The sequence below is a fragment of the Pleurodeles waltl genome, chromosome 11 (genome assembly GCF_031143425.1).
Source record: "Pleurodeles waltl isolate 20211129_DDA chromosome 11, aPleWal1.hap1.20221129, whole genome shotgun sequence".
In the NCBI taxonomy this organism is placed as follows: domain Eukaryota; kingdom Metazoa; phylum Chordata; class Amphibia; order Caudata; family Salamandridae; genus Pleurodeles; species Pleurodeles waltl.
Window position 1 is genome coordinate 884,756,514 of NC_090450.1, and position 26,753 is coordinate 884,783,266.

The 26,753-nt window shown below is 49.3% G+C and overlaps 1 protein-coding gene across 2 annotated transcripts in view; it reads left to right on the forward strand.

Annotated features, from left to right (window-relative positions):
* The window catches only part of SART3 (spliceosome associated factor 3, U4/U6 recycling protein), a 485,355-nt gene that overhangs the window by 413,706 nt on the left and 44,896 nt on the right, over nucleotides 1-26,753 (forward strand). For both annotated transcript variants that reach the window (XM_069214788.1, XM_069214787.1), the window contains exon 18: nucleotides 10,744-10,931. In XM_069214788.1, the coding sequence (XP_069070889.1) occupies nucleotides 10,744-10,931 (188 nt within the window). The remainder of the gene's footprint in view (nucleotides 1-10,743; nucleotides 10,932-26,753) is intronic.

The following is a 26,753-nucleotide window of genomic DNA, read 5'->3' on the forward strand; positions in this document are numbered from 1 at the left end:
GTGCTTCAGCCTGGGACTTCTACTTCAGAACCCCTTTTGCCGTTTAATGAAGCCCTCACCGATGTTCTTTTGGGTACATGGTCCAGATCCAACATAGGGGCTCCTGTGAATAGGACTATCGCACGCCGCCATCGGCCCACTCCGAATGACCCTAAATTCCTGTTCCAGCACCCCACGCCTGAGAGTCTTGTTATCCTGGCTTCCTCTACTTCAGGTGCATTCCCTTCCACACCCCCGGATAGGGAATCCAAAAGGCTGAAACAGTTTGGCAAGAAGTTTTCTTCTTCCTCTAGTCTCGCACTGCGGTCTGTGAACACTGCATGCTTTTTGGGCCACTATACCCACTCTTTGTGGGATACGGTTGCGCAAGTCCTGCCGCAGATACCGGAGGAGGCCTGTGCTATCGTCTCCCAAGCTGTGACTGATGGGAGAGATGCAGCAAAGCTCACAACCCTTTGTGGGCTGGACACGACCGACTCTCTGGGCAGATCGGTTGCTACGACGGTGGTCTTACGACACCACGCCTGGTAACACACTTCTGTTTTTACGGGGGATGTCCAACAGTCACTCATGGACATGCCCTTTAATGGCTCCCGTCTCTTCGGAAACAAAGCAGACTCTGCCTTGGAGAGATTCAAGGATTCCCGGGCTGTGGCTCGGTCCCTCGGTCTTTCCTCTGCCCCTCGCCCACCACAGTCCGCTTTTCGCCCCTTTTGTGGCCACGGAAGGGGCTCCCTATCGCGTCCTCCACCCAGCCACCGTGCCACGACGCTGTTGAGCCTATGCGTGGCTGGGGACGCGAAATTCCACGTGGCCGTGGGACAGGGAACCAGAGGTCTGCCCAGTCCACCTCTGCCCCCGCTGCAGCCTCCAAACCCTCCTAGTCCATCCCCTCACTCCCATCCGGTTAGTGGCAGGATTCACTATCACCTGCCCCACTGGGAAAATAACACCACGGACCGGTGGGTTTTGCAGATCGTTCGAAAGGGCTACCCCCTCCCTTTCAAATCTGCTCCACCACCCATGCCACCATCCTTCAGTCACCTTCCAGAGGATCATTTGGCGCCTCTCTGCCAGGAAGTCGCAGCTCTCTTGGCCAAGGGAGCTATAGAAAAGGTCCCTGTGCCAGAAGTAGAACGTGGTTGTTATTCCCGCTACTTTTCGATACCAAAAAAGGACAGGGACTTACGTCCTATCCTAGACCTTCGGACCTAAACTACTTCCTCAAGAAGGAGAAATTCAAAATGCTCACCCTGGCTCAGGTTCTGTCGGTCTTGGACCCAGGAGACTGGATGGTAGTGTTGGACTTGCAGGACACTTATTTCCACATCCCCATCCTGCCTGCCCACAGACGTTGCCTACGATTCATGGTAGGTCACGAGCACTTTCAGTTTACCGTGCTCCCCTTCGGCCTTACCTGTGCCCTTCGGGTGTTCACGAAAGTAATGGCGGTGGTAGCAGCTCATCGGCGCAGGTTAGGGGTCTCAGTCTTCCCCTACCTCGACGACTGGCCGTTGAAGGCAGATTCGCCCCTGAAAGTCGTCTCCTACCTCCAGACTAAGCCGAACCTCCTGCACACGCTGAGGTTCACTATAAACATGCCGAGTTAACACCTGACTCCCTCTCAGTTGCTCCCTTTCATCGGAGCAGTTTTGGACAGAGTGAAGTTTCGGGCTTATCCTGCAGAAAAACATAATACATAATCCAAGTCCAAGACATTGAGGCTATGATTCCGATCTTTCGGCCTCGGTCTTGGGTTTCGGTCAGACTAACTCTGAGGCTGCTGGGTCTCATGGCCTCCTGCATCCTGTTAGTGACACATGCCAAATGGCATATGCAGGCTCTGCAGTGGGACCTGAAGTTCCAGTGGGGGCAGCATCAGGGGAATCTCTCCGACCTGGTCCAGATCTCGGAGGGGACTGTGAAAGACCTGCAGTGGTGGCTTTCAAATCCGCATTGGGTCCACAGCAGATCCCTCTCTCTTCCCCAACCAGATCTATCTATAGTGACAGGTTCGTCGCTTCTGGGTTGGGGTGGCCACATGAGAGAGGTGGAGATCAGAGGACTCTGGTCTCCGGCGGAGTCTGGGCTCCATATCAATCTACTGGAGCTCTGGGCGGTCAGGCTTGCTTTGAAAGCATTTCTTCCCTTTCACAAACACAGTGGTACAGGTGTCCACGGACAATACAACCCCCATGTGGTACTCCAACAAACAGGGCTGAGTAGGGTCTTTGACCCTTTGTCAAGAGGAACTACGCCTCTCGACATGGCTGGAACATCAGGGCATTACCCTGATGGTTCAACATCTGGCGGGCTCCCTCAACGCCAGAGTGGACAAACTCAGCCATCGATGCACAGCCGATCACGAATGGTGTCTCCATCTGGAGGTGGCGCAAGGTCTCTTTCAGCAGTGGGTAGAACCTTAGTTAGATCTGTTCGCCTCCGCAAAGAATGCGCAATGTCAGCTGTTTTGCGCGTTGGCGTTTCTAAGGCAGCACTCGCTCGGAGACGCTTTTCATCTCGAGTGAAACTCCTGCCGCCTTTACGCGCCCATATCTCTTATGCCCAGAGTTCTCAAGAAAATCGGAACAACCTGGCCCAAGTCATCTTGGTGGCTCCGGACTGAGCACGGAGAGTATGGTATCCAGGGCTATTGAGCATGTCCATCGATCCTCCACTCAGACTGCCTCTTTGGGCAGATTTTCTGTCGCAGCAACAGGGGACGGTTCTTCACCCTAACCTGTCCAACCTCCACCTTCATGCGTGGAGATTGAGCGGCGCCAGTTGATGGCTTTTGCCCTTCCACCCGAAGTCTGCAATGTTATCTTGGCAGCCAGGCGTTCATCAACCAAAACTGTATACACCTGTCATTGGAATAAATTTGTGGCATGGTGTATCAACAAATCTGTTGATCCCCTTTCCGCCCCTTTATCCGAGGTTCTTCTGTTCATTCTTTCTTTGGCCCAGCAGGGCTCTCCTTTGGGCACCCTTAAAGTGTATTTATCTGTCATTTCAGCCTTTCTTAGGCTGCCTTATCAGCCCTCACTCTTTACATCTCCTATTGTGAGTAGATTCCTAAAAGGGCTCACCCATTTATTTCCTCCCACTCCATTTATCAAGCCTTAGTGGGACCTTAATCTTGTACTTACTTACTTAATGTGTACCCCCTTTGAGCCAATGCATAATTGTCCCTTGCGGCTCCTCACCTTCAAAACCATCTTTCTAGTCGCTATCACCTCTGCTCGCAGGGTGAGTGAGCTTCAGGCCCTTTCCTCAAAACCTCCATACTTGCCTGTGCACCCTGAAAAAGTTGTGTTGCGCACTAGGGCTTCCTTCCTTCCTAAGGTGGTTACACCCTTTCATGTAGGCCAGTCCATCACTCTGCCTACTTTCTACTCACCCCGCACATCCTTCCAATGAGGAGGAGAGACTCCACAATCTGGACCCAAAAAGAGTGTTGACGTTCTACCTCAATCGTACTAAAGATTTCAGCGTGGACGATCAACTCTTTGTTGGATATGTGGGTGCGAAAAAAGAGAAGGCGGTGCAAAAGCGTACCATCTCTCGATGGGTGCTTCTTTGCATCAAAATGTGCTATGCTTTGGCCAAAAAGCATCCTCCTGAAGGCTTGTGTGCTTATTCCACCAGAGCAAATGCTGCTTTCACTGCGTTAGCACACAGAGTTCCTGTCCTGGATATCTGCCAGGCAGCTACATGGGCGTCCCTGCACACATTTGATAAGCACTACTGTCTGGACAGTTGGGTCCGTCGGGACGGGTATTTTGGTTGTTCTGTCCTGCAGGACTTCCTAGTATGATCTTGGTTCGCTGCCCACCACCGCGGATGGCATGTCTTGGGCACCTATTCTAAGCTAAGGAATCTGCAACTAGAAGTCTCTATCAGATGTACAAAATACTTACCTTTGGTAACGAAATATCTGGTAGAGACATATTCTAGTTGCTGATTCCTTAGCGCCCGCCCATCCTCCCCACTTGCGAACTGATTTCTAGGGACAAGGATTCACCCTTTCAGGGCCTTAGCACTGGTGCGCCAATCTCATTGTGTTTTAGCGGCTCTTCGCTTTGGCGTGGAAAGTTGTTTAAATAACTGGCGTCACTGTGTGATGGCGGCATCTATATACTACTCCCGCCGTCATTACGGTGACAACGACGCCGCCTGCCGAAGTGCAAGGGTATTGCTTGAAGAAAAATCTCCAGATCCAGTCTGACACCTGGGGGAAATTCTAAGGTAAGGAATCTGCAGCTAGGATATGTCTTTACCAGATATGTCTCTACCAGATATAGTTAGAAGTAACTTGTACTTTCAGTCATGTGGTAGGTAAACATGAATACATGTCTATAGGAAGTTGGCTCTGTATATACTATTTCAAAGTAAGAAATAGTATGCACAGAGTCCAAGGGTTCCCCTTAGAGGTAAGATAGTGGCAAAAAGAGATAATTCTAATGCTCTATTTTGTGGTAGTGTGGTCGAGCAGTAGGCTTATCAGAGGGTAGTGTTAAGCATTTGTTGTACACACACAGGCAATAAATGAGGAACACACACTCAAAGACTGATTCCAGGCCAATAGGTTTTTATATAGAAAAATATATATTTTCTTAGTTTATTTTAAGAATCACAGGTTCAAGATTTACAAGTAATACTTCAAATGAAAGGTATTTCACTCAGGTATTCTAGGAACTTTGAATAATCGCAATAGCATGTACAGTTTTGACAAAAATGGCAATAAGCTATTTTAAAAGTGGACACAGTGCAAAAATCAACAGTTCCTGGGGGAGGTAACTATTTGTTAAGTTCACAGGTAAATAAAACACTTACAGGGTTCAAAGTTGGGTCCAAGGTAGCCCACCGTTGGGGGTTCAAGGCAACCCCAAAGTTACCACACCAGCAGCTCAGGGCCGATCAGGTGCAGAGTTCAAAGAGTTGCCCAAAACACATAGGCTTCAATGGAAACAGGGGTGCCCTGGTTCCAGTCTGCCAGCAGGTAAGTACCCGTGTCCTCGGAGGGCTGGCCAGGGGAGTTTTGTAGGGCACTGGGGGGGGGGGGGGGCACAAGCAGGCACAGAAGGTACACCCTCAGCGGCACAGGGGCGGCCTGGTGCAGAGTGCAAACAGACGTCGGGTTTTCTGTAGAAAGCAATGGGGAGACCCAGGGGTCTCTTCAACAAGGCAGGCAGGCACGGGGGGGCTCCTCAGGGTAGCCACCACCTGGGCTAGGCAGAGGGTCGCCCCTGCACTGAAGTTCGGTTCCTTTAGGTCCTGGGGGCTGCGGCTGCAGTGTTAGTTCCAGGCGTCGGGCACCTTGTTTCAGGCAGTCGCGGTCAGGGGGAGTCTCTGGATTTCCTCTGCAGGCGTCGCTGTGGGGGCTCAGGGTGGTCAACTCTGGTTACTCACGGGCTCGCAGTCGCCGGGGAGTACTCCCTGAGGTGTTTGTTTTCCGCAGGTGGAGCCGGGGGCGTCGGGGGCAGAGTGGAAAGTCTCACGCTTCCGGCAGGAAACGTGTGGCCTTTAAAGTTGCGTCTTTGTTGCAGAAAGTTGCAGTTTGTTGAACCGGGCCGCTGTTCTCGGTAGCTTCTTGGTCCTTTAGATGCAGGGCAGTCCTTTGAGGCTTCAGAGGTCGCTGGTCCCTGTTGGATGCGTCGCTGTTGCAGTTTTCTTCGAAGTTGGGAGACAGGCCGGTAGGGCTGGGGCCAAAGTAGTTGTCGTCTCCGTCTTCACTGCAGGGCTTCAGGTCAGATGTCCTTCTTGTTAAGGTTACAGGAATCTAGGTTCTGGGGAGCCCCTAAATACTGAATTTAGGGGTGTGTTTAGGTCTGGGAGGGCAGTAGCCAATAGCTACTGTCCTTGAGGGTGGCTACACCCTCTTTGTGCCTCCTCCCTGTGGGGAGGAGGGCACATCCCTAATCCTATTGGGGGAATCCTTCATCCACAAGAGGAGGATTTCTAAAAGTAAGGGTCACCTTAGCTCAGGACACCTTAGGGGCTGTCCTGACTGATGGGTGACTCCTCCTTGTTTTTCTAATTATCTCCTCCAGCCTTGCCGTCAAAAGTGGGGGCAATGGCCAGAGGGGCAGTCATCTCCGCTAGCTGGGATGCCCTCTGGCGCTGTAACAAAAGGCGTGAGTCTTTGAGGCTCACCGCAAAGTGTTACAGTTCCTCCAGGGGAGGTGAGAAGCACCTCCACCCAGTACAGGCTTTGTTCCTGGCCACAGAGTGACAAAGGCACTCTCCCCATGTGTCCAGCAACATGTCTGGTGTGTGGCAGGCTGGCAAAAACTAGTCAGCCCTCACTGGAAGTCAGGTATGTTTTCAGGGGACATCTCTAAGATGCCCTCTGGGTGTATTTTACAATAAAGTGCATACTGGCATCAGTGTGCATTTATTGTGCTGAGAAGTTTGATACCAAACTTCCCAGTTTTCAGTGTAGCCATTATGGTGCTGTGGAGTTCGTGTTTGACAGACTCCCAGACCATATACTCTTATGGCTACCCTGCACTTACAATGTCTAAGGTTTTGCTTAGACACTGTAGGGGCATAGTGCTCATGCGCATATGCCCTCACCTGTGGTATAGTGCACCCTGCCTTAGGGCTGTAAGGCCTGCTATAGGGGGTGACTTACCTATGCCACAGGCAGTGTGAGGTTGGCATGGCACTCTGAGGGGAGTGCCATGTCGACTTAGTCATTTTCTCCCCACCAGCACACACAAGCTGGGAAGCAGTGTGTATGTGCTCAGTGAGGGGTCCCTAGGGTGGCATAAGACATGCTGCAGCCCTTAGAGACCTTCCCTGGCATCAGGGCCCTTGGTACCAGGGGTACCAGTTACAAGGGAGTTACCTAAGTGCCAGGGTTGTGCCAATTGTGGAGACAAAGGTACAGTTTAGGGAAAGAACACTGGTGCTGGGGCCTGGTTAGCAGGGTCCCAGCCCACTTTCAAGTCATAACTTAGCATCAGCAAAGGCAAAAAGTCAGGGGGTAACCATGCCAAGGAGGCATTTCCTTACACTCCCTCATTGGAGTTGTACAAGAGGAAAGCTGCATTGCTTTTTGTAAGTAAGTATGCACTGCTAATGACCCTTATCTGTTGCTTAAACTCAGTTTGAAGAGGGAAGGGTGTTTTTGTGTGTGTCTGCCTGCTTTCGCGTATGCATGCTCAAAGGAAGCTTGCACTGAGGATTCACATGTGGTGCTCTGCATCTGTTTGTTGGAGGGAGTGGTTGACGAGTGAGAGTGGAAGCTTCCTCCTAAAATGTACTGCTGCACTCTGGTGTTGGTTCCCCACTCTACTATTTGTATGAGTGTAGCATGCCCAGTTTATATGCATGTTACACATATTCTCTGGGAGCGTGCCCTGCTTCTGCCTGTTCTGAGCCTATTGTTTGCACACCAAAGGTTCTTTCTTGTACCCTTGTAGGAGGCTGGCCTGGCTTAGTTGTGGGTACCTTGTGGTACTTACACCTTGTGCCAGGTCCAGTTATCCCTTATTAGTAGAATGGAGGTGTTCTAGCAGCTTAGGCTGATAGAGGTAGCTATAGCAGAGCAGTTTAGGCTGAACTAGGAGACCTGCAAAGTTCCTTCTATACCACTTATATCATATAGCACTATAGCATAAGAAAACACAATACTCAGAGTTACTAAAAATAAAGGTACTTTATTTTAGTGACAATATTCCAAAAGTTTCTCAGAGGATACCCTCACTTAGGAGGTAAGTAATATACACAAATTATATGTACATAAACCAAAATCAGGTAAGTAACAGTAAGAAAAGTAGTGCAAACAATGTAAAAGCACAATAGAATGCAATAGGTAGAAATAGGCCTAGGGGCAATACAAACCATATACTCCAAAAGTGGAATGCAAACCACAAATGGACTCCAGGCCTAGTGTAGGTTGTAGAGGGTCGCTGGGAGTGTAAGAAAACACAAAGGGTGTCCAAGATACCCCACCCCAAGACCCTGAAAAGTAGGAGTGAAGTTACCCTACTACCCCAGAAAGACAGTAAAGTCGAGATAGGGGATTCTGCAAGAACAACGACCACCAGCAAAACACTGAAGACGGGTGCCTGGACCTGAGGACCTGTAAAGGAAGAGGACCAAGTCCAAGAGTCCTGCAAGTGTCCAGGGGGGGCAGGAGCCCACTAAACCCCAGATGAAGGTGCAAAAGGGCTGCCCCTGGGTGGAAGAAGCTGAGGATTCTGCAACAACGAAAGGTGCCAGGAACTTCTCCTTTGGTCAGAAGATGTCCCACGGCGTGCTGGAGGATGCACAGTTCCATGCAGAAAGACCGCAAACATGCCTTGCTAGCTGTAAGAGTCGCGGTTTAGGATTTTGGGTGCTGCCAGGACCCAGGAAGGACCAGGAGGTCGCCCCTTGGAGGAGGAGACAGAGGGGGCACTAAGCAACACGGAGAGCCCACGCAGAAGCAGGCAGCACCTGCAGAAGCACCTGAACAGGCACTTAGACGATCTGATGACAGCGGTCGACTCAAAATCACAAAGGAGGGTCCCACGACGTCGGAGTCCAACTCAGCGAGTTGGGCAATGCAGGAAGAAGTGCTGGGGACCTGGGCTAGGCTGTGCACGAAGGTAGTCTTGCAAAAGTGCACAGAAGCCCGAGCAGCTGCAGTTTACACAGGAATACTGTCTGGCGTGGGGAGGCAAGGACTTACCTCCACCAAATTTGGACAGAAGGGCAACTGGACTGTCAAAGACACTTGGACCCAGCTCCTGTATTCCAGGGACCATGCTCGTCAGGATGAGAGGAGACCCAGAGGACCGGTGATGCAGAACTTTGATGCCTGCGTTAGCAGGGGGAAGATTCTGTCGAACCACAGGAGATTTCTTCTTGGCTTCCAGTGCAGGGTGAAGGCAGACACCCCTCAGAGCATGCACCGCCAGGAAACAGTCGAGAAAGCCAGCAGGATGAGGCGCTACAATGTTGCTGGTAGTCTTTTTGCTACTTTGTTGCGGTTATGCAGGTGTCCTGGAGCAGTCAGCGGTCGATCCTTGGCAGAAGTCGAAGAGGGAAGTGCAGAGGAACTCTGGTGAGTTCTTGCATTTGTTATCTGAGGAATAGCCCAGAGGGAAGACCCTAAATAGCCCAGAGAGGAGGATTGGCTACTGAGAGAGGTAAGCACCTATCAGGAGGGGGCTCTGACGTCACCCACTGGCACTGCCCACTCAGCGCTGTCCATTGCGCACCAACACCTCTGAATCCAAGATGGCAGAGGTCTGGGACACACTGGAGGAGCTCTGGGCACCTTCCCTGAGCCGGTGTAGACTGGCTTATGCAGAGAGGGCACCATCTGTGCCCATCAAAGCATTTCCAGAGGCTGGGGGAGGCTACTTCTCCCCGGCCCTTCAGACCTATTTCCAAAGGGAGAGGGTGTAACACCCTCTCTCAGAGGAAATCCTTTGTTCTGCCTTCCTGGGACCAGGCTACCCAAGCCCTGGGGGCAGAAACCTGTCTGAGGGGTTGGCAGCAGCAATAGCTGCAGTGGAAGCCCCGGAAAGGCAGTTTGGCAGTACCCGGGTTCTGTGCTAGAGACCCGGAGATGCATGGAATTGTCCCCCCAATACCAGAATGGTATTGGGGGGACAATTCCATGATCCTAGACATGTTACATGGCCATGTTCAGAGTTACCATTGTGACGCTACATATAGGTAGTGACCTATATGTAGTGCACGCGTGTAATGGTTTCCCGCACTCTCAAAGTTCAGGGAATTTGCCCTGAACAATGTGGGGGCACCTTGGGTAGTGCCAGGGTGCCCACACACTAAGTAACTTGGCACCTAACCTTCACCAAGTGAGGGTTAGACATATAGGTGACTTATAAGTTACTTATGTGCAGTGAAAAATCGCTGTGAATAACGTGGACGTTATTTCACTCAGGCTGCAGTGGCAGTCTTGTGTAAGAATTGTCTGAGCTCCCTATGGGTGGCAAAATTAATTCCACCCATAGGTACCTAGGTACCATATACAAGGGAATTATAAGGGTCTTCCAGTGTGCCAAAGAGAATTGATAAAATGACTCACTAGCCTGAAGTGACAATTTTAAAAGCAGGGAGAGCATAAACACTGAGGTTCTGGTTAGCAGAGCCTCGGTGATACAGTTAGGCACTACACAGGGAACACATACAGGGCATACATTATGAGCACTGGGGTCCTGCCTAGCAGGATCCCAGTGACACATAGGGAAAAACAAACATACATACAGTGAAAATGGGGGTAACATGCCAGGCAAGATGGTACTTTCCTACACACTCTGCTCTACCATTGCAATCTGCACTTCTCTTTACACTTTGCTTACCCCTTTTTTACCGTGCTGCCATCATAGTGCCAGTCATTTGCCATTTCTATTGTTGAAAAATGTTAAAGAACCTAAAAAAAAAGACTGCATGGGTACAAATGGTCTGCAGCACTGCAAGCTTATTCTCCCTTGACACAAAACAATTACAGGACTGGTAGCATCAGTTTATGCTTCTTTACACACAAAACAGGCACCACGTACAGTAGCAGTGCAGAATCCCTTTTGTATGGGGAAATAAACATTCACTACTTCTACCCAAGCAGCATCTTTTCTGTGTGAGACTCAAGCTGGTCAGCAGAAAAATGTTTGGCATTACAAAAGGTTACAAAAGATTTTTAAAAAAAGAAACGAATGTTACTTACCTTATTACGAAGGAGTGAACCTTGACTTACCAAATAGTGTCCCTTGTTTTCTTTAGGGACTAGCCTATGTAGAATACGAAAATGAGGCTCAGGCTTCACAGGCTGTGTTGAAAATGGATGGTATGCAGATTAAAGAACATATCATTAAGGTGGCAATAAGTAATCCTCCAAGAAGAAAGCAACCAGACATGCCGGAGTTTGCGAAACCGTCAGCATCAATGGTTCCTCGACAGATCTATGGAGCGTAAGTTTTGAGAGTACTTGAATTTATTTTCACTTACTGTCCATGATTCCCAAGTTTATTTAAAGGTTCTGATGGATCCTATGCAGCTGCATGAATATATTATTGCAAAATTGACTAAATGGTTTATCAGTATTGCTCTAACCTTTTTTATTCATTGACCATATAGAGGTGATATCCATAAACAAGGACACATATATAGATACTGTTTAAACAATGCAGCCAGTCAGACACATCAGTTGTAAAGTAGAGTAGCCTGAAAATGCAACCTTGTTTAATTAAAACTAAATAAATAAACTTTTTTATAATTTAAAAAAACAAAAGGGAACTGAAGCGTCTGTTCTAGGCTGTAAACAGAGTGATAAACTGACGAAGTGAAACCGCTGTTTTCTGATGGATAGCTCTAACCACACAGTCTTAACCTTCAGAATGTCTGCAGGCACTAGACTAGATCCGGAAGATTATCGGCATAGCCCCTGTGCCTTCGTAGGTTGCATCGTGTGGCTTTAAATTGACCTTGCTGTGACCTGGAAACGACAGTCTTTCTGGTTATCTCAAGCTAGTTCCCACCATTTTATTGTGAGTTCACAGGCCTTTTTCTGAAAAATAAATATCTTCCAGTGTGCAAGGCAACATGCCCTTTCCTAAAACATTTAAACCTTGAAGGGATGGTTGCAAACAGATGTCTGTGACAGATTCTCATGAGATGTCTTTGGTGTTTGGGTTCGGCCCACAAATCCAAGCCACGCAAGAAGTGTGCCCCAATGAATCCGAAGGCAATCCAGGATCGCAAAGCCAAGCTTTACATCCGCAAACACTGCAGGAAGTTGTTACGCCCAGCTCGAAGTAGAGAGCGCAGACCCTTTCCCACTCTCAAGGTCTGCTCCCTCGACAGGTCTTAATCTCACTCTAAATCTCCAGGTAAGTCAAAATCTAAAAAACACAAGAAGGCCAAGCGGGCTAATCCCAGTCTAACCTTTCTCTCCCAGAGAGGTCACAAAGGCATTAGTGTGCCCCCTGTCTCATCCACAGTCCCCAGAAAGTGAACCATTGTCACAGGTGATTCCAATGCACCCTGTAGTTCTGGGGGCCCCAGCAATGCCTCAAAGGATAGAGGCTTTCAAAGAAGCTATTTTGGGACCATTTGGCACCCAGGCGTGCTCCTTTTGGCACACATTTAGGCTCCACAGATCTGCAGAGGACTCCAGTTGGGTTACCACCAATACATTTGTTAGCACCTCCAGAACACATTTCGGGTTCAAATCCAACTCCAGCACTAACTCCGCATCTGGTGTCTCGGTCCACACTGGTTCCTGCCAGGTCTCCACGGATGCTGAAGGAAGACATTCCTTTTGTCCTGTCCAACTCCGAACCAAATTCATCTCGACTTCAACTGAGGTTGCATCCTGGAGCTCTTCTGAGGCACCCAGCTCCAGTTCATTCTGATTAGGACAAACCAGTGCCATTAACTAGTATCTGCCCTCCAGCACTCCAACAAATTTTCAAATCAAACTCTGACCCAAGTCAACCTGCTTTTCGTGATGCTGGGGATGAATTGCTCCCTTACCACTCGAACCAGTAGATTGCACCCTCCCCTTGACATGGCATTTGGTTCTCCCCCTGTCCTTCAACAGAAGAGACAACCTCATTTGCTGTGTTCGTCAGATGAACAGTTGAAATTCTGGACTTACAGTTCCCTTTCTATAGAGGTTAAAACAAATGTCTTCTCAGTCTTCCCAGGTTTTGCAGCTTAGGCAAGCCTCGTCCGAGTTCTTGCTGCCATTCAATCAAGCCCTGACTGACTCTTTCATGGGTACATTAGCTTAGCCTTATTCTTGCTTACATTTGAACAGACGAGTGGCACAATACCACAGATCTACTCAGGTGCATCTGCGTTGCTGAAACACCCTACTCCTGTGAGCCTGGTAGTTGAGGCTTCTACTATCCGGGTTAATTACAGTGCATTTCGTACAAATCCAACCAACCCCCAGAGAGAGTTGAAGAGTAGTAGAGCATTCAGAAAACATGTGTTCTAGTCAGTTAACCTCGCCTTCTAGTCTGTGCCCCACACGGTTTGTTGGGCAGGTAATCCCATGCGTTACAGGATATGGTAGCAGATATCTTGTGGGCAGTCCTAGTTTAATTTGGCTCCAGCTTGCCGCATACTATTGTGAATGGTCTGGACACAGCCAGATACGTATACAGCCTGGACTGAACACTACTGATTGCTTAGGTAGAGCAGTTGGGACTAACGTGGTGCTACAGCGCCACACATAGGTGGGATCCACAGGCTTCTAGGGTGATGTTCAGGTGTCACTCACAGATATGCTTTTTGACAGGTCTTGCTTATTTGACAAGAAGGCTGATTCTGTACCAGAGCACTTTAAAGAAAGCAAAGCCACAGCACACTTTCTCGGTCTCTCCACACTTGTGAAATAGTATCCTTACATCATTTGCCCCTTTTGAGGCTTCGCCAGGATTTTGCATACAGGCTACACCAAGGCCCATCACCCAAGCACTAGAAATCCCAGTCCTATTGGCTCTCCAAGCCACTTTTGTTTGCCCTGTGGGAAGCAGAATTATTCATTTTCTCCAGGGATGGCAGTCCATAACAATTGACAGGTGGGTTGTGCAGATAGTTTAGCAGTCTACTCCCGGCATTCCTTCTGAACTTCACTCATCTTCCACCCACAACAGGGCAACCTTTGGGCGAGCACTTCTGCGTTTTGCTGCAGGAAGTACAGGCTGTTTTGGTGAAAATAGAGAGGGTCCCAAGCCATGTAAAAGGAACTGGATGTTACTTCTGCTATTTCCTAGTGCTGAAAAATGATAGTTGCTTTTGTCCTCTTTTAGATCCTCCACCTCTCCGTTTGTTCCTGCGGAAGGACAAATTCCAGATGCTCACACTGGTCCATCTTTTATCTGCCATGGATCCAGAAAGATGGATGGTAACGTTGGACCTGCAGGATGCCTACTTCCATGTTCCTGCTCTGCAGGTCAACAGACTCTACTTGTGGTTGAAGGTGGCCCACAAGCATTTTCAGTTTGCGAAGTTCCCCTTCAGCCTCACCAGTGCCCCGCAGGTGTTCACAAAAGTGATGTTGGTGGCTGCAGGATATTTTTAGAGGTTGTCATACCAAGGATCCCCTACTTCTACTGGCTGTTGAAGATGGGCTTACCACAGTCCATCGTGGACCACCTCTTGATGATGGGGTACCTCCTGACATTGTTGGGGCTCATGATCAATGAGCCAAAGTCACTCCTGACTCCTTCACAGAGGCTTCCTTTCATCAGAGCCATTCTGGATGCAGTGTGTTTTCCATCCTTACCTGCCTATCAACGAGCCCAGGACATTTGGGCTAACATCTAGATGTTTCAGCTTTGATCCTGGGTCTCAGCGAGCGTGACTATGGTGCTTCTTTGTGTATTGACCTCAGCATACTGTTAGTTGACCATGCCAGATGGCTCATGCACGCTTTGAAATGGTATCTAAAGTCTCAGTGGGACCAGCATCAAAAGAACCCATCAGATTCCATCCAGGTTATAGGGGATATTGCAAAGGATCTGGAGTGGTAGCTGCTCAATCGTAATTGGACCAGTAGCAGACTGTGAAAGTGCCCTTTTTGACATGGTCACCCTTACTTTTTTGCTACTGGTGTTTTGATTTTTGTCTACTTAAGGTGCACTGGGTTCCTGCTGATCAGGTCCCCAGTGCCAGTGCTCTTTTCCTAAAACAAGGTAAAATGGTTTAATTGTGTACAATCTGCACACACTTTAGCACCCCTCTAGTAAACGGTATCTCTGGTACGAGGGCGTGGGTACTAAAGAGGGTCCCTAAGGGCTGCAGCTTTTATTATGCCACCCTAAGCCCCCCCTTACAAATTGCATGCAGACAGCTGTTGCAGGTGTAACATGGTGCAAACCACTTGTGAATGCACCATATGGCACACTTGTGTGCCATGCCAAAGTCACTGTATAAAACATGTGTAAATCACCCCTAAAGCAAGCCTTAGAACCCTAAGCCAGAGTGCATTATATTTTATGTCAGGATATATTTGCATAAGCAGTTACGCACCTCTGATGTCTAGTTCGATTATTAGATATTACAAATGAACAGGGAAGCTGGGTAACTATGGGCTACCCAGCGACCTAATGGCTTCACTGAAACCTAGGTATCAAACACCTCGTCTGGATAAAGCTGTACTGATTTCAGTATTGGATTTATTATGACATGCACCAGGAGGGCACCTTAGTAGTGCCCCCTGAAACCTACTCCAGTGGGCTGGCTGATTGGTATGAACCATCCTGCCACCACAGACAAGTTTTAGGCCCCCTGGAGATGAGACCCCGTTCTCTCAGAGTCCAGAAATAACGCCTGCTCTGTAGAGAGATGTTATCACTTCCTTCAGCAGGATGGCTAGTAAATCCGCTTTTGCAGCGCAAATCTTTTCTGGATTCCTGTGCTGTGCTGTGCAGTGGTTGGGTCCGGAATTCTCCACTGTTTTGTAGTTCTTCTCTTTTGATTTTTTTGTTTGTTGCTGGCTGTTGATGTAAGCACCATTTGGTGTCCCATGTGATGTCATCCTACTTCCTCTGGATGTTCCCACCTTTAGTCACCATCTTCAGATTCTTTTTTTCCGCTGTTGGGTCTGGATGTTTGCCGAGAGGTCTCCAACATGAGAAAAAAATATTGGACGAAGTCAGAAGGTTTTCAGTGCGAAGGTCATCTAACGGGGAGCTGCCGAAGAGAAAAGTTACAGAAGAGCATATTTCTTTTCATCCGTCGGATCGGTGAGAATGCCGTTCAGGGAGTAATGGAAAAAACGCTGTTCCAGTTTTGCAAAATTTGTCACCATAAGTATGCCCAAAAGGATAAACATCCAGTGTGTAACCTCTGCTTTCCACTCGAACATCGGAGTGAGGATTTCATTGCCTGTGCATTGTTTGCGCTGAAGACCTTGAAGGGAAGAGTGAGACAGAGGATGGTCCACCACGTGTTACAGAGTCAGAAGTTCACACAGTCTCTCAGAGATTTGGAGCTGTCAATCGTTGATGACAAAAACGTCGCAGAGGGAGCGGGAGGCGAAACAGAGGGTGATCGAGAGATTATTGATGTAGAGCAGCAGGTGTCTAAGAAGACTTGAAAGTCGGAGGTAAGAGTCTGGGCACTCCTCTTAGACTTCTGAGTTGAAAAAAAAAACCAAGCATTTGCAATGCAACGGGTCTCGCAATTGCTCGTGGTAGAGCTGATAGCGTTGTAAACTCCTAACCCGACTTTTCACCTATCGGCAAAAGTGCATTTATGTATATAACCCAAAAGAGTACAATTAACTGTGTAAAGCGCTCGACTTCTGCCAAGCGAGATCGTGCTGGGAAAATAGAGAAAAAGCAGTCCACGAGCCGGACAGAAAACAGCGACCCTCGCGTGTTTTCTGTACTTGGTAGATGCGCTTGAGGAGGGCTATCCACCGGAAAAGGCGTGACATGTGCATGCCTTCCACTAATGAAATCAAGCAGATTCTACAGGCAAGACCACAAGCCAATGATGTGATGTGGACAGGGCTCCGAGCCCTTTTTAATTACTAAATCGTCTCGCTTAGCGAAACACATGCGCAAGCTCATGCGACGCAGGCTCAACCCTGAAAAAGACTAGCGAACACACAAGGGAGCCTCAGGGGTCAAAATACTTGCCGTGTATAGGCAGCACCCATGAAAAGGAGTCTCACAGAGTGCTCCAGGGGGTCTCCGCTGTGGGAAAAACTCTGAAAAAACCTGTAATGTTTAAGGACTGAAGGGAAAGATGCATCAACGTCAAAAGCGCAACAGTGAAGAGCCAGTCACCGAAGCTCGACGACTGAGTCATGATCAAAAGAGTGTTTGATGTTGAAACAAAGACCCAAGCCCCGACGAACGGGCCGTTGACTTAGAAAGAAAGAGGAAAAAACTCAAGGCTGAAATGTTTGCGCTTCTGAAAAAAAAGAAGGAATTTGAAGAAAGCCTCAACGATTTCAGAATTCTGCAAAAGGTTTTGACGCCAAAACACACATATGAGCTAGAAATCGAGAAAATACAACCTCCACTCACACCAGAACCTCAAAAAGAAGAAGAGGTTTTTGATGAGGAGGAAGTAGATCAAACTGGATTGTATCAGGCTTCAGAGGAAGTTGAATACATTGATGAACAATGGGAAGACTTAGAGGCAGACTAAGCTGAAGAGAGTGTAGAATCTTACCCATCCAAGCCCTGGCCTCCAAATGATACTGGAGTGTACAATCTGGCCATAAAGAATGCAGCTGACAGATTTAATGTACAGCTTGAGGAGGATAAACCACAATCATGTTTCCTACTGGAACTGTTGCTGCCAAGTCAGGCAAGGAGCCAGTTTATACCCCGGCTCCCAAGCATTCCTCTACCAGGGGAGGGAAGCTCTTAAGGAACCAGCCACTTGTAGAGCTGTGACTCGAAGGGCTGCAAAAAAATATAAGTATTCCTCTGATGACCCTGCATATATAAAAGGCACTGTCTCTGCCTACTCCATAATCACATTGACAGCCAGAAAGAGGGCCAACGTCGCTACAACCTCGGGCCTCCACCAGAAAAGGAGAGCAAGAGAATGGAACTCATGGGACGCAGAATGGAACATAGTGCTGCAAACCAGTGGTGCATTGCAAACTTGAATGCACTGTTCAGTAGACATGCTCATCAGCATTGGTGGGAGATGGGAGAACTGTTAAAATTCCTCCCTGAACAGTATAGAAAAACGGCAGCACATCTTGCCAAACGTGGAAAAAAACATTGCCACACGTTTGAAATCTGCCATAGATACTGCTGATATCGAGTCCCCAGATGACGATGGGCATCATGCTAAGACGACGTTAATGGCTGAGAATCTCGGGGTTTAACCCAAAAGTTCAGGTGAATTCATAAACACCCACTTGAATGGACTACAATTATTCTGAAACTCAGTGAACAAAAGTCTCACCCAGCTAAAGAAGGACAATGAAACAGCAAAGTCCATGGGCGCATTGCAGTTTCAAGGTGGATTACAAAGTGGAACATTTTGGACATGATGACTGTAAGAAAATGCCTCCTTGGCATGGTTACCCCCTGACTTTTTGCCTTTGCTGATGCTAAGTTTTGATTTGAAAGTGTGCTGAGGCCTGCTAACCAGACCCCAGCACCAGTGTTCTTTCCCTAACCTGTACTTTTGTTTCCACAATTGGCACACCCTGACATCCAGGTAAGTCCCTTGTAACTGGTACACCTGGTACCAAGGGCCCTGATGCCAGGGAAGGTCTCTAAGGGATGCAGTATGTCTTATGCCACCCTGGGGACCCCTCACTCAGCACAGACACACTGCTTGTCAACTTGTGTGTGCTAGTGAGGACAAAACGAGTAAGTCGACATGGCACTTCCCTCAGGGTGCCATGCCAACCTCACACTGCCTATGCAGTATAGATAAGTCACCCCTCTAGCAGGCCTTACAGCCCTAAGGCAGGGTGCACTATACCATAGGTGAGGGCACCAGGGCATGAGCACTGTGCCCCTAGAGTGTCTAAGCAAAACCTTAGACATTGTAAGTGCAGGGTAGCCATAAGAGTATATGGGGGTCTGTCCTGCACGAACTCCACAGCACCATAATGGCTACACTGAAAACTGTGAAGTTTGGTATCAAACTTCTCAGCACAATAAATGCACACTGATGCCAGTGTACATTGTATTGTAACATACACCCCATAGGGCACCTTAGAGGTGTCCCCTAAAACCTTAACCGACTATCCGTGTAGGCTCACTAGTTCTAGCAGCCTGCCACACACCAGACATGTTGCTGGCCACATGGGGAGAGTGCCTTTGTCACTCTGTGGCTAGTAACAAAGCCTGTACTGGGTGGAGGTGCTTCACACCTCCCCCTGCAGGAACTGTAACACCTGGCGGTGAGCCTCAAAGGCTCACCCCCTTTGTTACAGCACCACAGGGCACTCCAGCTAGTGGAGTTGCCCACCCCCTCCGGCCACGGCCCCACTTTTGGCGGCAAGGCCGGAGGAGATAATGAGAAAAACAAGGAGTCGTCACTGGGCAGTCAGGACATCCCCTAAGGTGTCCTGAGCTGAGGTAACTCTGACTTTTAGAAATCCTCCATCTTGCAGACGGAGGATTCCCCCAATAGGGATAGGAATGTGCCTCCCTCCCCTCGGGAGGAGGCACAAAGAGGGTGTACCCACCCTCAGGGCTAGTAGCCATTGGCTACTAACCCCCCAGACCTAAACACGCCCTTAAATTTAGTATTTAAGGGCTCCCCAGAACCTAGGAACTCAGATTCCTGCAACCTAAGAAGAAGAGGACTGCTAAGCTGAAAAACCCTGCAGAGAAGACAGAGACACCAACTGCTTTGGCCCCAGCTCTACCGGCCTGTCTCCCCACTTCTAAAGACACTGCTCCAGCGACGCTCTCCCCAGGGACCAGCAACCTCTGAAGCCTCAGAGGACTGCCCTGCATCTAGAAGGACCAAGAACTCCCGAGGACAGCGGCTCTGTTCACCCAAGACTGCAACTTTGTAACAAAGGAGCAACTTTAAAACAACTCGCGTTTCCAGCCGGAAGCCTGAGACTTGCCACTCTGTACCTGACGCCCCCGGCTCGACTTGTGGAGAACAATCACTTCAGGGAGGACTCCCCGGCGACTGCGAGACCGTGAGTAGCCAGAGTTGACCCCCCCCCCCCCCTGAGCCCCCACAGCGACGCCTGCTGAGGGAATCCCGAGGCTCCCCCTGACCGCGACTGCCTGCTTCTCAGATCCCGACGCCTGGTAAAGACTCTGCCCCCGCAGCCCCCAGGACCTGAAGGATCCGAACTCCAGTGCAGGAGTGACCCCCAAGAGGCCCTCTCCCTTGCCCAGGTGGTGGCTACCCCGAGGAGCCCCCCCCCCCTTGCCTGCATCGCTGAAGAGACCCCTTGGTCTCCCATTGAAACCTATTGAAAACCCGACGCGTGTTTGCACACTGCACCCTGCCGCCCCGTGCTGCTGAGGGTGTACTTTCTGTGTGGACTTGTGTCCCACCCCGTGCCCTACAAAACCCCCCTGGTCTGCCCTCCGAAGACGCGGGTACTTACCTGCTGGCAGACTGGAACCGGGGCACCCCCTTCTCCATTGAAGCCTATGCATTTTGGGCACCACTTTGACCTCTGCACCTGACCGGCCCTGAGCTGCTGGTGTGATAACTCAGGGGTTGCTCTGAACCCCCAATGGTGGGCTACCTTGGACCCAAACTTGAACCCCGTAGGTGGTTTACTTACCTGCAAAAACTAACAAACTCTTACTTCCCACAGGAACTGTTGAAAATATGCACTAAGTGTCTAGTTTTAAAATAGCTATATGTGATTTATGTGAAAAGTATATATGCTATTTTGCTAATTCAAAGTTCCTAAAGTACCTACCTGCAATACCTTTCATTTGAAGTATTTCATGTAAAACTTGAACCTGTGGTTCTTAAAATAAACTAAGTAAAGATAATTTTCTATACAAAAACCTATTGGCCTGGAATTGTCTTTGAGTGTGTGTTCCTCATTTATTGCTTGTGTATGTACAACAAATGCTTAACACTACTCCTTTGATAAGCCTACTGCTCGACCACACTACCACAAAATAGAGAATTAGAATTATCTCTTTTTGCCACTATCTTACCTCTAAGGGGAACCCTTGGACTCTGTGCATACTATTCCTTACTTTGAAACAGTGCATACAGAGCCAACTTCCTACAATGACCAACCTCAAGATACAACTTCCAGACAGGGAGCTCTCACCAAGGTTTGCAGAATGGCGCCCAAACTGCCACAACTTAACAAAGCTGGCAGTAAGAGCAATAGGGGTGCTGTTAATTTTGAGAAAGAGCCAGTGGGAGAGGGCAAACAAACAGAGGTGGTGCAATCACCTCAAATTAAATGACTCTACAAGGAATGCAAGACTTTCATAAAAACTATCTGTAGGAAGTTGGCTCTGTGTATATACTATCTCAAAGTGAGAGATAGTGTGCACAGAGTCCAAGGGTCTCCCTTAGAGGTTGATAGTGGCAAAGTTAGATAATACTAATGTTTTATTTTGTGGTAGTGTGGTTGAGCAGTAGGCCTATCAGAGAGTAGTGTGAAGGATTTGTTGTACACACACAGGCAATAAATGAGAACACACACTTAGACAACTCCAGGCCAATAGGTTTTTATATAGAAAGAATGATTTTCTTAATTTATTTTAGAACCACAAGATTCAGAATTTAGGTAAGTACATAAGTTGCAAGGTACTTCACACAGGTAAGTATAGAACTTTGATTTAAAACAGTAGTACACACAGTTTTGGTTAAAATGGCAATAAGCTATTTTAAAAGTGGACCCTGCAAAAATCAACAGTTCCTGGGGAAGGTAAGTATTGGTTGGTTAGTTTCTCAGGTAAGTAAAGCACTTACAAGTTCAGTCTCCTGGGCATAGGCAGCGGACACTTATGGGTTCAAGGCAACCCCAAACCCTCAAAACCAACAACACAGGGTGCAGAGGCCAAAGGAGGGCCCAAATAAGATAGGCGCCTATGGAGAACAGGGGTGCTCCGGTTCTAGTCTGCTAGCAGGTAAGTACCTGCGTTCTCGGGGAGCAGACCTGGGGGGTTTTGTAGAGCACTGGGGAGACGCACACAAGCACACAAAACACACCCTCAGCGTAACAGGCGTGGCTGGGTGCAGTGTGCAAAGTAGGTGTCAGGTTTGTCATAGAAAACAATGGAGGGACCCGGGAGTCACTCTGGCGATGCAGGCAGGGCACAGGGGGCTTCTCGGGCCAGCCACTGACTGGGCTAGAATGAGGGCCACCTGCTGGTCCCTCCTGCACTGGTAGGTGGTTCCTCCCGGCCCTGGGGGCTGCAGGTGCAGTGCTTGGTCCAGGCGTTAGGTTCCTTTGTTACCAGGCAGTCGCGGTCAAGGGGAGCCTCTGGATCCTCCCTGCAGGCGCCGCTTTGGGGTTGCAGGGAGGTCGACTCAGGGTGTCCACGTCGTTGGAGTTGCCTGGGAGTCCTCTCTACAGTGTTGGTTGTCCTGAACTCGAGCCGGGGACGTCGGGTGCAGAGTGTGAAGACTCACGCTTCTGGCAGGAAGTTGGAGTCTCTCTAAAGTTGCTTTCTTTTCTGTTGTTTCTGGACAGAGCCACTGTCCTTTGGAGTTTCTTGGTCCTTTAGGTACAGGTCAGTCCTCAGAGGTCGCTGGTCCTGCTGGATGCGTCGCTGTGCACGTTCTTTGAGTGGGCCGGTAGGGCGGGGGCCAAGTCAGTGGTTGTCTCCGTCGTCTCTGCGGGGCTTTCAGGTCAGCAGTCCTTCTTCTTTCTTCAGGTTGCAGGAATCTGATTTCCTTGGTTCAGGGTCGCCACTAAATACTCAATTTAGGGATGTGTTTTGGTCTGGGGGGTAGTAGCCAATGGCTACTGTCCTGGAGGGTGCCTACACCCTCTTTGTGCCTCCTTCGTGTGGGGAGGGGGGCACATTCCTAATCCTATGGGGGGGTGGAATCCTCCAAAACAAGATGGAGGGTTTCCTAAGGCAGGGGCTGTCCTGACTGGTGGGTGACTCCTCCTTGTTTTTCTCATTATCTCCTCCGGACTTGCCGCCAAAAGTGGGGGCTGTGTCCAGGGTGGGCGGGCATCTCCACTAGCTGGAGTCTTTGAGGATCACTACTAGGTGTTATAGTTCCTGCAGGGAGGAGGTGTAAAGCACCTTCACCCAGTGCAGGCTTTGTTTCTGGCCTCAGAGAGCACAAGGGCTCTCACCCCATGCGGTCAGAAACTCTGCTCAGTGGCAGGCTGGCACAGGCCAGTCAGTCCTGCACTGAAGGGTTGGGTAAAATACAGGGGGCATCTCTAAGATGCCCTCTGTGTGCATTGTTTTAAATAAATCCAGCACTGGCATCCGTGTGGGTTTATTATTCTGAGAAGTTTGATACCAAACTTCCCAGTTTTCAGTGTAGCCATTATAGAACTGTGGAGTTCGTTTTGACAAATTCCCAGACCATATACTTAATATGGCCACACTGTACTTACAATGTTTAAGAATAGACTTAGACACTGTAGGGGCATATTGCTCATGCACCTATGCTCTCACCTGTGGTATAGTGCACCCTGCCTTAGGGCTTTAAGGCCTGCTAGAGGGGTGACTTACCTATGCCACAGGCAGTATTTTGTGTGAATGGCATCCTGAGGGGGTGCCATGTCGACTTTACCTGCTTCTCCCCACCAAGACACACAATCTGCAATGGCAGTGTGTATGTGTTAGGTGAGGTGTCCCTTAGGGTGGCACAACACATGCTGCTATTTGATCCCATTATTTTCTGGTCCAGAAGGAAGGACCTAAACAGGAGTGTTCAGACCCATTCCCGATCTCAGAACGACCAAAAATTGTATAACGAAATAAAAATTCAGTATGCTGACCTTACATTAGATTCACACTGCTGAAGGAAACCGCTGATCCTTTATTTTGTTCATGCACCATTTAGTCTAAAGTTCTAGCCCATCCAGCAGTTAATGCTAAAAGCACAAAGATTCAAAATTGTACATATTTATTAAATTACAATCACATTTTGTATAGTATCACCATCAGTGATAGAAAAGAACATTCAGTTAGACTTAAAAAACAGTACTTCAGTCAGAGGAAGGTTAAAAGGCTTCCTCCGGGAGTGGAGGAAAATAACTTCAAGCAAATGGATCATAAACACAATTCAATTTGGTTATTGCATAGAGCAATTCAAATTTCCTTCATCCGAGCCCCTTCTGCCCTTTAATGAAGCACTAACAGACGTCCTTTTGGGTACTTGGTCCAGACCCAGCACAGGGGCTCTTGTGAATAGGACAATTGCCCTCCACCATCGGCCTGTTCCGTCAGACCCAAATTTCCTCACCCAACACCCCACGCCTGAGAGCCTTGTCTCCCAGGCTTCTTCTTCATCTGGTGCATTCCCTGCCACACCCCCGGATAGGGAATCAAAATGGCTGGATAATTTGGGGAAGAAGTTGTTTTCTCCCAACAGTCTAGCGCTGCGGTCCATGAACACCGCATGCCTTTTGGGCCGCTATTCCCATACTCTCTGGGATATGGTCACGCAAGTGCTGCCTTCAGTTCCAGAGGAGGTCCGGACTGTCCTTTCCCAAACCGTAGCAGATGGGATGGATACAGCTAAGTTCATGATTCGTTGTGGACTGGATACGACCGACTCTCTGGGCAGATCGGTTGCATCGACAGTGGCATTGAGACGCCCCGTCTGGCAGAGAACATCTGGCATTTCAGGGGATGTCCAGCAATACTTGATATGCCCTTTGATGGCACACGTCTTTAAGGATTCCCGAGCCACGGGCCGGTCCTTTGGCCTTGCGCCTGCACCTAGATTCCAGCAGTCCGCCTTTCGCCCCTTTCGTGGGTACGGAAGGGGCACCCAACTGCACCCTTCCCCCCCCCCCGGCCACTGACCCGCGCATGCTGTACAGCCTCTGCGCGGCCACAGACGCGTGATCCCACGCCCATGGGGATCAGGTAGCCAGCGGGTCACCCAGTCCACCACCACCCACTCTTCAGCCTCCAAGCCTTCCTAGTCCACAGGTACATCAGGAGCCAGTGGGTGCCAGGATACGCCATCACCTGCCCCAATGGCAATCCATTACCTCGGACAGGTGGATCCTCCAAATTGTCCGAAGGTGCTACTCCCTCCCCTTCGAGACATCGCCTCCATCCATGAACCTTCATACAATCAGATATCGGAGGATCATATGGCGCTTCTCTGCGAGGAAGTCCTAGCCCTTTTGGCCAAAGGAGCTATAGAGAGGGTTCCGTTGCCAGAAGTAGGTCATGGTTGCTATTCCCGCTACTGTCTGGTTCCAAAAAAGTACGAAGGTCTTCAGTCTGTATTAGATTTTCGGTCCCTCAATCTCGTCCTAAAAAAAAAGTACAAAAATGTTGACATTTGCTTAGGTCCTATCTGCCCTGGATCCCAGAGATTGGATGATAGCGTTGGACTTGCAAGACGCATACTTCCTCATTCCCATCTTGCTAGCCCACAGACTTTACCTACGATTCGTGGTAGGTCATGAGCACTTTCAGTTTACCATGCTCTCCTTTGGTCTTACCAGTGCCCCTTGGGTGTTCACAAAAGTGATGGTAGTGGTGGCAGCTCATCTGTGCAGGTTAGGGGTCCCAGTCTTCCCCTTCCTAGACGATTGGCTGTTGAAGGCGAACTCGCCCCAGACAGTCGTCTCCCACCTCCAGACTACGGCGAACCTTTTGCATTCGCTGGGGTTCACTATCAACATGCCGAAGTCACACCTGACTCCTTCTCAGACGCTCCCTTTCATTGGAGCTGCTCTGGATACAGTGCAATTTCGGGCATATCCTCCCGAAAAGCGAGTTCAGGATATTCAGACTATGATACCGATGTTTCAGCCTCTGTCCTGGATTTCGGTGAGAATGACTCTGAGGCTGCTGGGCCTCATGGCCTCCTGCATCCTGCTGGTTCAAAATGCCAGATGGCATATGCGGGCTCTGTAGTGGGACCTGAAGTTCCAGTTGGCGTAGCATCAGGGGAGTCTCTCCGATAAGGTCCAGATCTCGGAAGGGACTGCAAAAGACCTGCAGTGGTGGTTAATGAATCAGGATTGGGTCAAGGGCTGATCCCTCTCTTTCCCCCAACTAGAACTTACAGTTGTGACAGATGCGTCACTCCTGGGTTGGGGTGGCCACATGGGAGAGGCAGAGATCAGAAGCATCTGGTCTCCGGCAGAAACCGGGCTCCACATCAATCATCTGGAGCTCCGAGCAATTCGATTAGCATTGAAAGCATTTCTTCCCTCCCTCAAGGGGAAAGCAGTGCAGGTGTTCACAGACAATAACCACCGCCATGTGGTATTGCAACAAACAAGGTGGAGTGGGGTCGTGGACCCTTTGTCAAGAGTCCCTTCGCCTCTGGATTTGGCTGGAACATCAGGGCATTTCCCTGGTGGTTCAATACCTGGCAGGCTCCTTCAATGCCGGAGCAGACAAACTCAGCCGATGAATTGTGGTCGACCACGAATGGCGTCTCCATCCGGAGGTGGCGCAAGGTCTCTTCCTGCAGTGGGAAGAACCTTGGTTAGTCTTGTTCACCTCCGTAGAGAACGTGCAATGTCAGCTGTTTTGCACGTTTGTGTTTCCAAGGCGGCACTCGCTCGGTGATGCTTTTCGACGCGAGTGGAATTCAGGCATCCTGTACGACTTTCCTTCTATACCACTTCTGCCCAGAGTTCTGAAGAAGATCAGGCAAGACTGGGCCCAAGTAATACTGATGGCTCCGGACTGGGCACGAAGAGTCTGGTATCCCGAGCTTTTAAACATGACCACAGTTCTGCTGATCATCCTGCCCCTTCGGGAGGATCCTCTGTCGCAGCAGCAGGGGAGGGTCCTCCACCCGAACCTGTCAACTCTGCAGCTTTATGCGTGAAGATTCAGCGGCGACAGTTGATGTCTTTTGACTTGGCACCCGAAGTCTGTGACGTTACATTGGCAGCCAGGTGTCCCTCAACCAAAACGGTATACGCCTGTCGTCAGAAGAAATTTGTGGCATGGTGCATCGACAATTCTGTTGATCCTCTATCTGCTCCTCTTTCTCAAGTTCTTCTCTTCATTCTTTCCCTTGCCCGGCAGGGTTCCACCTTGGGCACTCTTAAGAGATATCTCTCTGCTTTCTTGAGGTTACCAGATCCGCCTTCCTTATTTAGATCTTCCATAATTGGGAGGTTTCTGAAAGGCCTTACGCATCTCTTTCCTCCTATCCCATTCATC